This window comes from Carcharhinus amblyrhynchos, chromosome 10 (genome assembly GCF_965287045.1).
Source record: "Carcharhinus amblyrhynchos chromosome 10, sCarAmb.v2.hapA, whole genome shotgun sequence".
In the NCBI taxonomy this organism is placed as follows: domain Eukaryota; kingdom Metazoa; phylum Chordata; class Chondrichthyes; order Carcharhiniformes; family Carcharhinidae; genus Carcharhinus; species Carcharhinus amblyrhynchos.
In genome coordinates, this window is record NC_137333.1 from 40,689,734 (window position 1) to 40,705,425 (window position 15,692).

At 40.3% G+C, this 15,692-nt stretch overlaps 1 protein-coding gene across 1 annotated transcript in view; it reads right to left on the bottom strand.

Moving 5' to 3' along the window:
• Positions 1–10,698: 10,698 nt before the first annotated feature.
• LOC145348875 (protein diaphanous homolog 3-like) overlaps positions 10,699–15,692 on the bottom strand; it is a 527,933-nt gene continuing 522,939 nt past the window's right edge. Inside the window, exon 28 of the mRNA XM_080196908.1 lies at positions 10,699–12,730. Within this exon, the coding sequence (XP_080053034.1) occupies positions 12,471–12,730 (260 nt within the window). The 3' untranslated portion in view covers positions 10,699–12,470. The remainder of the gene's footprint in view (positions 12,731–15,692) is intronic.

Consider the following 15,692-nt stretch of genomic DNA (forward strand, 5'->3'; position numbering starts at 1 on the left):
GTAAGCCCGATTGGATTTTTCCTGCTTTTTGTGGACAGGACACACATGGGCAATTTTCCACATTGTCAGGGAGATGCCAGTATTGTACTGGAACAGCTTGGCTAGTTTTGGAGCACACATTTTCAGTACTAAGGCCAGGAAATTATCATGGCCTTTACATAGCATTTGCTGCATCCAATGCCTTTGGAAATTTCTTGATATCAGTAAATCAAATTGGCTGAAGACTGGCATCTATGATGGTGGGGATTTGAGGAAGAGGCCATGATGGATAATCATCTGGCAAATGCTTCAGCCTTCATGTTTACTGATTCACAGGATGTGGGCATCATTAGCTAGGCCAGCATTTATTGTCCATCTCTAATTGCCCTTGAGAAGCTGGTGGTGAACTGCCTTCTTGGAAGGCTGTAGTCCATGTAGGGTTGCTGCACCCACTGTGCTGTTAGGGAGAGAGTTCCAGAATTTTAACCCAATGACAGTGAAGAAACGGTAATACAATTCCAAATCAGAACAGTGTGGGTTTGGAGGGGAACTTGAAAAGTTTTAAAGTTATTTATTAGTGTCACAAGTAGAGTTTCGTTAACACTGCAATGAAGTTACTGTGAAAATCCCCTAGTTGCCACACTCCAGCACCTGTTTGGGTACATTAAGGGAAATTCAGCACAACCAATGCACTTAACCAGCACGTCTTTCAGACTGTGGAAGGAAACTGGAGCACCCAGAGGAAACCCACACAGACACAGAGAAAACGTACAAACTCCCAGAGAAAACGTACAAACTCCCAGAGAAAACGTACAAACTCCCAGAGAAAATGTACAAACTCCCAGAGAAAACGTACAAACTCCGCACAGACAGTGACCCAAGCTGGGAATCAAACTGGGTTTGCTGGCGCTGTGAGGCAGCAAGCACCCTAGTAAATGGTGATGTTCCCCTACATATGTTGGCTTTTCCTTCTAGGAGGTAGAGGCCATGGGTTTGGAAGGTGCTGTCAAAGGAGCCTTGGCAAGTTGCTTCAGTGCATCTGGTAGATGGTACACACTGCTACCACTGTGCAACTTGATGGAAGAAGTGAATGTTTAAAGTGGTGAATAGGATGCCAATCAAGCAGGCTACTTTGTACTGGATGGTGTTGACCTTCTTGAGTGTTGTTGAAGCTGCACCCATCCAGACAAGTGGAGAATATTCCATCACAAAATCACATAATACTACGGCCCATTGAGTCTGCACTAATGTCTGAAACCTGCTCACCTAATCCCACTTGCCAGCACTTGATCCAAAGCCTTGAATGCTATGGCGTGCTATGTACTCATCCAGGTACCTTTTAAAGGATATGAGGCATCCCGCCTCCACCACCCTGCCAAGCAGTGCATTCCAGACCATCACCACCCTCTGAGTAAAAAAGTTTTTCCTCAAATCCCCCCCAAACCTCCTATGCTTCATTTTTAACTTGTGGCCCCTCGTAACATTCCTGACTTGTGCCTTGTAGATGGTAGACAGGCCCTGGGGAGTCAGGAGCTGAGTTATTCTAAAGGATTCCTCGTCCCTGATCTACTCTTATAGCCACAGTATTTATATGTCTTGTCCAGTTCAGTTTCTGTTCAATGGAATCATTCAGGATGTTCATAATGAGAAGTTCAGCAATGGTAATGCCACTGAATATCAAGGGGAGATGAATAGGTTCCCTCTTGTTGCAAATGGTCATTGCCTGGCACTTATACAGCATGGATGTTATTGGCTAGCTATTAATGCATGATGACATAAATCAACAGAAATAATCTTAAACAAAACTTCAAACTCAAACCCAAGTTTACTTCTGATGAAAGATCGACATGAAACATGAACCATTTCATTCTCCACAGATGCTGCCAAACATGCTGAGTATTTCCAGCATTTCTTGATTTGATTTCAGTAGATTTCTACTTTGTTTTAAAATTTCATGTTTCCATTCATTTAAATAACCGTTCATGCACATCAAAAGCAGCATTTTGGGAGCCTATATTTTGGAAAAGCTTCGATTTTTAATGTGAAGTTATGCCGTAAAAATTCATTAAAAGAAACAGAAAATCCAAGAGTAAAAATAATTGCAACTGAATGTCCAGAAGTTGAACTGTTTCCTGCTGCCCGTGAACATCTGCTTGCATGGTAGAGAGAGAGAGAGCGATGACCCAAAGAATTGCAATTAGAGAAAAATTGTATCTGAGTGTTAGGGGTGGGGCCAATTTTGTGGATATGGATCTATCCGAATGGAAATTTTGGTGGACAATAAAAAGGTCAAGGAAATGTCGTAGTAGCACAGTTTCATAAATAACTGGTATTTAAACCTTGCAATTTGCTTGGAAAGTGGCAAACCAGAAAAGCTGGGATAAGATTTACAAATTAGAACCCGCTGCACAGAACTACTATTGATTGGATTGCATGTTTGCCAATTTATGCAGAAAGGCCACTATATGATTTAACACACACGATTCTTCAAACCATTTCGTTTTAATGGACGGAAAATCTTGCGGGCTGCAAATTAGAGTCGATAACCTATGTCCAAGTTCCTAATATGCATTTCCAACACATGCAACTTGGCAGCAGGAGCAGTAATTGGTAAAATGTCCCCTTTGACACTGCGTTTTTCAAGTTGAAATAATACGTTAGTCAAGCTACCTCTTGGGTTCTGGCCGCTGAGGTGAAAAAGAAACAGAAAAGCCTTGGTAGTGATGCAAAGAAAACACCTTGAGCCAAGATAACGATTGGGAGACTTCATTCTGAGAGCATCTTAAAAAACCTCTGACGCTGAGTTTGAAATAAATGGGTGAAATTGAGGTGGCACCTGGTAGAGATATACAAATTGAGGAGAACAAAAAAAGGTTCTTCCTGAGCATATCTCACCTTAAGCCACAACTGCAGGACAAGTAAGCCTTGTGCATGACTAATACCAGAATCACTTGTTTACCGAATATAATCTGCTGGACAGAGACAGAGACAAAAAATCCTGGAATCTAAACTTTGATCAGAATTTTAACTCTAAACATTTGGATTGGTGAGGGGGTTCAATGTCTGCAAAATGTCAGTGTTTTGGAAATGTGGCAATTCCATCCACATCCAGGTTCTTGTGGAGTGCATTTTGAGACAAATGGGAAAAGAGGTGTTGAGTCAGTGGGTTAAATATTTAAATCACTAATTAATTGCGGTTTTCACCCAGAATTCCAGTTTTAACAGCCAGCACATGGGTTACCCGAGCTGCATGGAATTTGTCAAGGTTTACAAGGTCACTTGTGTGGAGAGTCATTGATCAATAAAATAGACAGGCTGTAAAGCCTTTCAATTCTGAAACTGTATAGATGCTTCCCTATGAATGGGAAAGGATTGTGTTCATTAAAACTGTTCTGAGAGCATGACTTCACTGCTTCAGAGGAGATTTCCAACTTCTTCAAAGTCATTTCACCTACCTCAGACTGACCTCAACCTTAACTTTCCTGCTGCCAACCTTCACTGCAGTTTGGGGACAGCTGATACAGACATAAGATGGACACCTAGTGACCAGCGCTGCAGGAAGGACATCAGCAGAAATAGCAGCAGCACCCACACCAGCTGCCTTCTCTGCAGCCGGATACTGCTGCACAGAGCAGGGAGGATAAACACTGAGATTCATCTTGAAGGAGTGATAACTCCTCAACACAGAGCACAGAGGATCAGCTTCCTCAACATGACACAGTAGCTTTACCCCAGGAAGCTCAGGCTTCTACAGTCATTGCTGACATTTACACTCTCCCTAAATAAATCTTCCTGTCAATGAGGCCAGGTGGCAATGTTGCTAATGGCCATCAGTGTCACACAGCCTTGAATATCTGTCTCTTGACAGCTCCAGAGATTCGCTCATAACATCTGTAGGATTTCACAAATGTGCTGCCCGCAAGTACATCAAGGTGACCGATGTCATGTTTACCAAGGCTGCCAATGATGTCCATTATGTTACTAATGGGGTCAGTCAGAGCAGAGGAATCTCACATTTACTACAATGGCTGTTTTACCACAGGTGCAGGAAGTCAGTGATTGTGGATATGTTAAAGCATCTTCAGATCATCCTGGAATATTTATCAGTCAGGAAGGATTCCACTCATTCAGAGTTCAGTTGTACCACTGGAAGATGATTATGCATAGCTGTGTAAGAGCCTGGAAGCTGCCAGGATTCCTTCATTCTGTTACAGTCACATCCCCCCAGGTTAACGTATCGGCATCCAGAGAAAACGGGTGGCTCCTTGGAGGCAAACTCTGTTTGAGGCTCTGACCAGTGCAGAGCCCTATCACTAACATAGAGGAAAGACACAACTGGAGCCACAATACTACAAGAGCCATAATGGAGCAAGCTATTTGATTCCTGAAGATACAGCTTGGGTGCCTGCACAGTCTGACTGCAGCTCTATACAGGATGGGGCCGCTCTTTAATATGTACAACAATGTCTCCAGAATAGTTATGGTTTGCTGTGCCTTGCACAATATCATGTTGCAGAGAGGAATGGGGCTGTGGGATGAGGAAGGTGCAGAGTGCTGACATCCTCTGAAGAGCCAGATGGAGGCAGGTTGCTAAAAAAGCCTGTGATGGCCTCATCCAGACACACTTTACATAATCTGAGTCCGTGAAGCAAATGACAGTGTAATGGGAAACTCTCTGGTGGACAACCAACACAACTCAGTCCCACAGTCAAAAATCCAACCAACAGTCACACCTTTGCTTATCCTCCAATCTGATCATGAGCCATAGAAGTGCCTCATATCAGGCAGAGATGCTCACTGTAATAACAAGGGTGAGTGGCCATCTGGAAGCTGGCCTTCAAGCGATATGATAAGTTTACTTACTATTATGACAAGTAGGCTTATATTAACGCTGCAATGAAGTTACTGTGAAAGTCCCTTGGTTGTCACTCCGGTGCTTGTCAGGTACACTGAGGGAGAATTCAGCATGACCAATGCACCTAAACAGCACGTGTTTTGGATGTGGGAGTAAACCAGAACACCTGGAGGAAACCCAGACAGACACAGGGAGAATGTGCAGGCTGCACAGACCGTGACCCCAAGCTGGAAATTAAACCTGGGTCCCTGGTGCTGTGAGGCAGCAGTGCTAACAACCACTGTGCCAGGATGTTTGTAGTCTGATGAGCACAGCTGGACCATGAGGCAAGTAGGACACTACGTTGCTATCATTGCAATAGAAACAGTCCTATAACACTAGGGAGCACAGACAAATGGGAGATGACATGCTTTTCATTGTTGTAATCACACATACAGAGAAGAAAACGATGAAGATTAGATGGATTGCAGCAGGTCAGCCTGTCAAAGAGGGCAAAGCAGGTGTGGAGTCCAAAGAGACTTCTGTGGCTCATGATCAGATTGGAGGATAAGCAAAGGTGTGACTGTTGGTTGGATTTTTGACTGTGGGACTGAGTTGTGTTGGTTGTCCACCAGAGAGTTTCCCATTACACTGTCATTTGCTTCACGGACTCAGATTATGTAAAGTGTGTCTGGATGAGGCCATCACAGGCTTTTTTAGCAACCTGCCTGCATCTGGCTCCTCAGAGGATGTCAGCGCTCTGTAACTTCCTCATTCCACAGCCCCATTCCTCTCTGCAACGTGATATTGTGCAAGGCACAGCAAACCATACTCCAAAGGGAGTGTGAAAAGTGATGGTTGTAGGCACCAAACATTCTGCTGGATATTAACACTGGTGTCTCTTTGGCCATTGATGAGCATAGGAAGTTCCAGACATCAGATAGGCAGAGGGAAATGAGTGAATGTGGAAATTGTTAACAGCACTGTTATCTCTTCTGCAGACTCAGTCAAATATTAGGCACTATCCAGAGCATCTGAATCATATGAGACTGCAGAGGAGGTATAACATGAGGTCACATCAGTCAAATGCACCCTTTGCCTGTGCAGATGCTTTCATATTGGGAGATATTGGCAGGCATTTAGAATGTGTGACACCAAGAGATAAATATGAGCATCTCCACTCACATTGTCTGCACCTGTCAGACTTGATTAGCTGTAAAGACTGGCATCCTAATCAGTATTTTGAAAAACTGAGTGTGTAGCTTTTTTATGTCCTGTTTGCGATCAGAACTCCCCACTCACCTGACGAAGGGGCAAAGCCCCGAAAGCTAGTGGTGTTTGCTACCAAATAAGCCTGTAGGAAAGTGTGTTAGCAGAAATTTATACTGTGAGTGTAGGGAGTATTGGTGGAATGGGACAAAGGGGATGTAAATAAGCATCCAGAAGGCTGAGAAAGCGTTGAAAGTTTCCATTAAAGTGATCAGAATGCAAAACAAAGATACAGTTTGGTAAAGGACTGCCTGAGGAATGTGGCAGTTGATCTAAAGAAGGGGGGGTGGGGGGGGGGGGGGGGGGGGCGGTGCTGTGGGCAGAGAGAGAGGATGGAAAGGAGAGCAATAGAATGGAGGATGAGATGAAATGAAATGAAATAAATGGAAATGGGGTGAAGGTGGAGGGGAGAGTACATGCTCTGAATTGGTTGAACTCAATGTTCAGTCCAAAAATCTGTAAAGTGTCCAATCGGAAGATGAGGTGCTGTTCCTCCAGTTGGTGTTGCGGTTCATTAAACCATTTCAAAAGGCCAAGGATGGACATGTGGGCAGGAGAGCAGGGTGGTATGTTGAAGTGGCAGGTGACAGGAAGATCTGGGTCCTGCTTGCGGATGGACCAAAGGCGTTCATCAAAGCGGTCACCCAGTTTGCATTTCAACACATCACCTGTCCTGTGACAGTGCTTTAAAATTGAATTTTTCTCAGAACTACCTGACCGACTTTTGGTTTAAAGTTCCTTCGGAATACCCAGAACTGTCCGACAAGGCAGTCACATTTCTGATGCCTTTTTCTGCAATCTACCTTTGCAAAACTGGATTTTCAAGGTTTGTCGTATTGAAGACCAAATATCAGAATAAACTTGACACATTGAACCAGATCATGGATTGAGTGTCATGTCTGGAACCTGACATCCAGCGAAATAACATCAACCGTCTCATTTGGTAAGTGTTACTTGTTTCCACTGGAGACCTACTGCAGGTAAATGTGCTGTGACGAGTGCAGTATACTTGAGTGTGTGTATCATAGACTATTAGAAATAGCTGTGCTTTTAATACCCATTGACATGACTATTTTAAAAACACCATAAACTATTTAAAAAAACATATTTACGCACGTGGTCTGCAAAAGCTTTTGATGATGAGCTATAGTCTTCATAAAAGAAAAGGTTGGGAACCTCTGGTACAAGTCAATTTAAAAATATGGAATAATTTTACAAAACTTACAAAGTAACAGAAATTACACAAAGTCTATATGAAATTGGTGCTTGAAAGTGATTGGTGTGCTAGATATAACCTCACAGCCAACATATTCCTAAGTAATGAAAGTTAAAAGAACTACAAGGTTACAAAAGCTAATTACAGTATTTAATTCTAAACTTACAAAATCAAGTATGTTTGCATGTTGTGATTGAAAGCGACTTTTCCTTTTAAACATCACAGGTGAAACTGCCCTAATTTGGTGCACACGACTATTGTTTTTCTTTGCACAATAGGCTTTTGAATTTAGAGAACACAGCTGATAATTTTAATTGCTGGGGAGGTGGATGGTTACACTCCAATTCAAACTTGACATCTTGCATAACTAGCTTGGGACTGTATGCTTTTTCTCCCTTGTCAAGTGTGATGCTAAGACCAAGTCATGTGATGAGCTAACGTCCCAGAATTCAACATAAAATCATATTGGACGTACTTCATTTGGCTAATTCGCATAAATAAAATACAAATTGTGAATAATTATCAAACTCTTACAGTCTGATGGTGAGAGGATAAAGATGTTCGGTTTACCCCTCACCTGCCATAACAGTAGTCCTGTATTGTAGCTTCAACAAGTTGGCAGCTAATTTTTTTTAGGTATTATTGGTCCTGCCCCTGGCATGCTCTCCTGCACTCTTCAATGAGCTAGGGTTGATCCACTGGCTTGATGATGATGGTAGAGTAGGGAATATACTGGGCCATTGAAAACAATTCTGCTGTTACCAATTTCCCACAGTCCCTCACGGTCTTCAGTTTTGAGTTGCTAGTTTTGTTGCGAACCTATTCCATGGGGCTCTGAGAAGGATGTCCTAAACATGAAGATGAAACTTTGTCTCCACAAAAATTGTGTGATGGTCACTTTTACTAATACTGTCATGGACACATGCATCTGCAACAAGTAGATTAGTTAGCATGAAATCAAATATGATTTTTCCCTCTCAGGAACATAGGACTTAGGAGCAGGAATAGGTCCTTCAAGCTTGCACTGCCAATGACATTGTGGCTGTGGTTTTCAACTCCTGTTTCACGTCTGCTCCCCCATAATCCTCGACTCCCTTGCCTATCAAAAATCTAACTACTTTGAATAAATTCAATGAACCAGCCTCTACAGAGGACAATTACACATACTAACAACCCTCAAGGAAATAGATTTTAATCTAATTCTTAAAAGGGAGACGCTCTTAATGTTAAATTGTGTCCCCTAGTTTTTAATCCTTCATTTCTTGTTGCTTCTTTCAACACTTCCTTTGTACACAGATTGGGAGGTCTGTCAGTGGTGGTGCTACCAAGACACTCTTGGTGATGGGTGTTGATGTCACATCTAGAGTATATTCTGTGTCCTTGCTCTATGCCTCTTTCTAATGGTGTTCAAAATGGGCAGTAGCGGGTAATCAGCAGGGGCTTTCCTTGCGCATGTTTGATCTGATTACGAGACTTCACGGAGTCCAGAGTCAATGTTGAGGATGCCCAGAGCTGCTCCCTTCCAAATGTTCTTCACTGTCTCTCCTGTTGTCGGCCAGACAACTCTTCCAATTTTGGGGGAAGTTTGCTGATGTCAATGGGGAAGACTTTGCAGGGTCAACTGGGCTAGGCGTGTCTTTGTCGTTTCTGGGATTTAGGTCAATGCCAGATGGTCCATCCAGCCTTACTCTTATTTGATTTTCCTTTAGCAATTTGGTACAATCAAGTGGCTTGATAGGCCATTTCAGGTGGCAGTAAAGAGTCAATCACATTGCTGTGGGTTTATGGTCACACATTGGCCAGATTTGGTAAGGATGAGAAAAGAGAGTTGGGTCGAAGATCAGCAACAATCTTATTTTAAGCAGCGTTGAATGGCCATATAGCCTTGTCCTACTCCTATTTTATGTATTCTCATGTTCCTTTGTTCTTTGGTGAAGTCACACCTGCTGTGCTGCATACAGTTTTGATTTCTTTACCTAAGAAAGGATTACTTGTCTCAGGGGTGATTGATTTCCCTGGGATGAAAGGCTTGTCCCTTAAGAAAAGAGAGTAGAATGGGTCTCTATTCTCTGGAGTTTAGAAGAATGAAAGGTGATGTCATTGAAACATGTAAAAGGCTTGGCAGGATAAATGTTCAGAGGCTGTTTTCTGTGGCTTAGGTTTTAGTTTCAGGAAAAAGGCTTGGTTAATGAGGACTGGAATGAAGGGAAAATTCATCACTTATTGAGCTTGGAATCGTTGTAATTCTCTACACCAGAGCACTATGGTTGTACTGCCAATTAATACAGTAAGACTGAGATTTTTGGGCATTAAAGGAATCAAGGGATAAGGGGCTAGAGCAAGTGGATCTGTACAAGTTCAGCCTTGAACTTACTGAATGGCAGAGCAGATGTTAGGAACTGCATTGTTGACTCCTGCTTTCTTTTGTTCTTCAACATCAGCATAGGTATTGTGTGAAGTAAAGGTGGCATGGTGGCACAGTGGTTAGTACTACTGCTTCACACTGTCAGGGACCTGGGTTCAATTCCGGCCTCAGGAGTTTGCATGTTCTCCTCGTGTCTGCGTGGGTGTCTTCTGGTTACTCCAATTTACTCCAGCATTCCAAAGATGTGTGGGTTAGATGGATTGGTCATGCCCTTAGGGTCAGGGGGACCAGCAAAGGTAAGTAGGGATTACGCAGATAAGGCATGGGTAGGGTTGTGATCGGTGCAGACTCATGGGCTGAATAGCCTCCTTCTGCGCTGTAGAGATTCTATGATTTCTTCAGATTGTTAATTGCTTTGGGAAATTTATAAAGTAATAGTTTCTCGATTTGGCATGAATGCAGATTTTATTTCACCCTTCTTATTAGTCTGTTTATTTCTCCAGTTTAAAAATCCAATTGATTGAGGAGATACACTGTTTATCCCAACGTCCACCAAGGCCCCACATGCCTCATTGTTCTATCAGTTCTGATGCCTTTGGCAGTATGGACAATGCTGTAAGCATGTAATAACACATTGGGCTGTACCATGCCTAATTACTCAAAAACAATATCAGATGTTGACTTGAAACTGAAGAACACACAAATATAAATGCAGTTTTAACTCTGATTTTGTTTGCTATTAAAGGCTGAAATAGTCTAACACCATTGCAAATATCATGCTTATTTTACCAGAAGCAAACAAGAATTTAATTATTATATAACTGATCTTTAATGTAACTTAAACACTTGGATTTTTATTATATTATTCCTTTATGGGACATGGGTGCTACTGGCTAAGCAAGTTCCAGGATTTTGACCCAGCAAAATTGAAGGAACAGTGATATAGCTCCAAGTCAGGATGGTGTGTGACTTGACTTGAAAAACTGGAACTAATCAGGTTTATGATTTCTTTTTCTTATCACTCTGTAAAAAGGAGCAGGTAAAATGTTCCTGTATAATTAACATTTTTATGGTAGAAATATTTCAACCTACATAATGTGCCCTGTACCTTATGCTACTGAATTATCTACTAAGTATTACTTTTAGCAATTGTGAGACAGCAAATCAGAGCATCAGGTCCAATTTTAAAAAAAGCAATATACTTAATATTTTAGGTTTTGTACATGTGTTTATTCTAGTGATATTGATATGAATGTCATACATGGGATTGCTTAAAACATGCATTAATGTAAGGAGTGCTTAGATAATATTAAATTTCCATGTGGTCATTTGTTTGGTGATTACAGAAAGAATTGCATAATTTCCCAGATAACACACTCCCATTTTTAGACAGATTTAAGTTACTTTACCAGCAAAATAATGAACGACCAGACAGACTTTTATATATATGCATGTGGTCACAGGTTAGCTCATTCTGATACACCAACTGCTCATAAACAAACCCAAAGACAAAATGGACTTTTATACCTGTCTGCTGTGCATTATTTGATGATCAATTATTTTCTATAGCATTTACAAAGTATCTTGTTTCTTAACTCCTGAAAAGTGGATGGTGGTCAAATCAAAGTGAGTTGACAATATAGGGAGGAATAGGCAACTCGCTGGAATGAAGAATAATACTTGTTATGCCAGATCACTAGGGACATGAGAAGAAAATTAATTAGAATTCAATCTGCATATTTAGATGTAGCACAAAGGAGAGAATGCTCAGAAAATATGGCAAACAAATTACTTGTAAATATTATACATCAAATTATAATTGATGCCAAAGGTGCTTATAAAATGATGGTAAGCAACATCTTTCACTCTATCTGATGAGTGCACAGAGGAGAAAAGCATTGTAAAAATCACAAAATAAAACTCTGCTCCAACGATCAATGAATATAACAATGAATAGAAACAATATATAACATATATGTTTATGTACAAACAGAAACGTTTTAGGGAAAACTGCATAGTTCGAGAAATAATATATGCTATTAAAAGTTTTAAAATGCAGATTATAATATTCTTTGGTACATAAGCAATTTTCCACTGTGTAATATTTGCTAAGTATATATCCAATTGTAATAGAAATATTATTGTGATAGTTTGATAATAAGGTATATTTGTACTGACTTTCTATTGGTAAAGATTTGGTTCAGTATTGTTAAAAACATAAATTGCCTTCAATTATAAATCAAAATGGTAGCAGTATGAACAATACAAATAATCCTACTCAATGTCAAAGTTAGTCCCATATCTAATTTGCAGCTGTTATGAATCAAAATATATCAAAATGTTCTTTGTACTGATGATGAAAAAATAATTAAAAATAAGCAGCATCACAGAATTTGTACAAATGATCTGATTTGAAACCCTGCTGATTTCCTGCAAATGCACTGCATGTGTTACATTGTGAATTGAAATCATTTGATGCATACATAACCTGATTTAGGGATAAGGTATTGTGTAAACAGCAAGGAAGAGGGAAGTCAATTTGGATAAGTAGATTTTCCATCGAAATAGGGCAAATAAATGCAGCACACAAAGCAAATACAGGATTCCTGCTGCTTTGCTAGTATTAGAAACAGCTTCTGTACCTTAACCTCATATTCTTTTTGTTACAGGTTTATTTCCAAAATCACAAAGTGCCTACACCAATTCTTTGGAAATTTATATCTGATTGCTTTAATTCAAATATGTTAAAACAGCTTTAACATTTTTGCAGCTGTAAATATAGTTAGATCTCAGTGTTAATCTAGGGTTTACAGAGCACGTAACCTAGCCAGTAGTGCTTCTACTTCAGGAACAGCATCACCCTCAGCATTGGAAATAACAGTTCCTATCTCCTTCTCCCTTATGTCCAGAACGGCATGCCCCTCCCTTTTCCTGACAGCTTTATTCCTCGTAGTCGATGCATGAGCCTCTGTTTCACAACTGAGCTCCTTGGCACTTGGAATTCTTGTTGCATTCGAGTGGATATTCTGGCCAGAGCGCAACCTTTCCAGTTGTGCCTTCTTATTTTCTGCAGTGAGAAACATATATGAAAGGAATTAAGTTATAGAACAAAACTCAATAGGCTTTGAAAATAAATTATGCAAAGTAGAGAAATGTGGGGCAAACAGTATGCAGGTAGCAGAGATGTAAAGTAAAGGTGACTGAAATGATATGAAATGTCACTCAGGCAATGACGCACATAAATATTTCCAGTTAAGCGGAGGATTGAGAGTAGAAACCTGATGCTCCCAATTTAGAAATCATGTTTCCCCCCCTTATCAAACTTTGCTCTGGGGGAATAATGCCAGCAAAAGAGAGTAACATCTTTAATAAGCTAATTAGAATTTACATGTTGAGTAAGGCCAGTAGGATGGATACAATAAAGAAGTGAGAGCACCAACTAACAACACAACAAAACCTTTTCGTTTCCTAACTTCCATGTTTTGAGGCTTATCTCAAATCTTTAAATCTTTGAGGTATAACAAGACCGCAAATTAATTTTCAAATACAATCTATTTTCTATCCATCTGATACCTTTGCTGCATGCTGCTAATAAGTGACAGTGATCTTGACTTATCATACCTGATGTAGTAGTCAGCTTTACAGTCAATTATTAAATGGCTCTGGCTGATAGGAGCAAGAGGCAAAAATTTTATCAGCCAGGTTGCAGACATCTAGCAAACATTATGAATTATCCTCTCCCACATCTTCAACTATAAAAAAGAGACACTCCATATTCATGTAACCTTGAGCATAGCCTGAAAACAGCCTCAACAAACTTGACATGACATTTAAAGTTTTTGGTTATTCTCTGAAAGATGTTCTATCATCCAAACAGTAATGACTTTGGAACAGAAGCAGTCACTCATGACTGTGTGTTTTATGTGAAAGCTGAAAATTCCTACAGAAAACAGCTTGTACTTTAAAAGGCTTCTGCTGAAGATATTTACTGCACTGTCATTTCATGACCAGGGGGCTCACGGTGATGGATGAGTACTTTACACAGTAGCTTGGACAATCTCAGCAAACCTCTGTAGTATGATCACCTTTAGACCAGAGGCAAGAAAATAAATGCTTTTTCCAAAACCTGGTGGCTTCACCAGCTATCAGAATTTGAGAACTGGTTTTTGAGAAACAGTATTAGCCAGCAGGGGGTGACATGATATATTGGACTGTGATGTATTGTTGTCTGCCAGTATATTGTGGCAAAGCTCCACCCACAACCTCAGTAACAGCCCACCACTTTGTATTTAGGCAGGAAGGAAACATGAGTATTTTGGAAGAACAACTTGTATACACTAATATATTAAAGTTTACTTATTTGTGATTTTGAGTTTTTAATTTCAGTTTGTCTATCTTGTGTTCTTTTTGAGGTGCCATTCATTGAATTTATCCTAAGTAGGTCTGTAGAAAAAAAACAAGATCTTGAAAATATGGAGGCATTGATAGCAACACTTCAAAATGGCCTCATAAATTCGCCAGCTGTACATTGAGTAGAGATTTTTAAAATGAAGGCTTCTATTTTGCATTCTGAAAGTTATTCAATTCCAGAACAGTACACTGTTTTGGGCTGAATTTTCACATAGCTGGGCAGACACTGTGGACCTTAAAAATGGCGAGCAGGACCTGGATGCAGAAGTCCTGCTCCCATTTCCAACAGATTTGTTGCTGCCAGATGCGGAAAGGGGAAGGTGTAATTTCACACAAGAGGGGAAACCTGAACTCAGTTTTGAGTTTAAACAATACCCAATTTGGCTTTAACCTTAGCTGTGAGTCACAAATTGATGAAGCAGATGTTAGTGCTCTTGAAGGGTAGGTAAGGTCTCTATAACTGTTAGGATCTGAAGCCTTTTAAATACCGTGTTCGTAATTTGCAGGTGTCACAAAATTTAACAAAAACTCTATGATTGACAAGCCATCTGTTGCAGGTTAGAAAAAATACAAATGCATTTGATCATGCAGTTTTAATAAAGTTCTTTGTTGACATTTCCAAAGGGCTATCATTATGTTGTTATGAATGCTTAGCTGAGTTTTAAAAGTGACAATTAGACCCTCATTTTGATTGACAATTTAAAACTTTTTTTTTAAGGATTAGCTATCTTTGATGTGGGGCCTGAATAGAAGATTGTTTTTATAACAGATTAACTGATTTCAAAGCCTTGAATAGGTTTTATGATTGGGAGATTTTTGCATTATCAAGTGTGTAAGAGCTACATTAGATGACTCAAAGTTTCTTTTTCATCTTTACATATTTCTTGAGGTCTGCCCTTAGGGGACACCTGGTGAGCAGTTAAGGAGATTACAAAGAGAGAGCATGAGCATCATGGGAGCATTGGCTGAGGGCATGTAGTTGGCATGGAGAGCCATAGGAAGAGGGTAGGGAAGTGAGGCATGAGGGATAAATGACATAATAGTGTCTAAAACAACTGGGCTGAAGTCCCAGATAACTGAGTTGGACCTTTCAACCAGCTTGCCTTAGCCCTACCTGATTGCTGCCTATGCTCTGCTTTGAGGTTTTGGTGCACCCGACCCTCTTCAAAACATTGTATGTTCTGGGCACTTTTTTACTGAAGCGAGTCTGGCAAGTAGAGAAATTTCCCAACTTAAGCTACCTACCTTGGTAACCGAAATGCAGACCTTTTTCTCAAGAGTTATTCAGAACTGAATTACAACACTGTAATTTTCCAAGCAGTAAAATGTTAACAGGAAGAAATAACAGAAATGACCTTACAAAATGGCACTTCACATGCGATGGAGGAAGAACAAAATAACAGTACGTTGCTCGCTTTTACAATTCACGTACAGAATGCTAATTATTGGAAATGACAAGATTGTGTAAAATCTATTTCACTTTCTCTTCACATATCATATGCTGATTGTTCAGACTGGCATGGATTTTGCCTAGACCAACATTCGATATTAAAAAGAAAGGTTAGGTATCATCAAGGGATGTTAATTATGCAAAAGCAAGTAAAACGAGTTTGATCAGA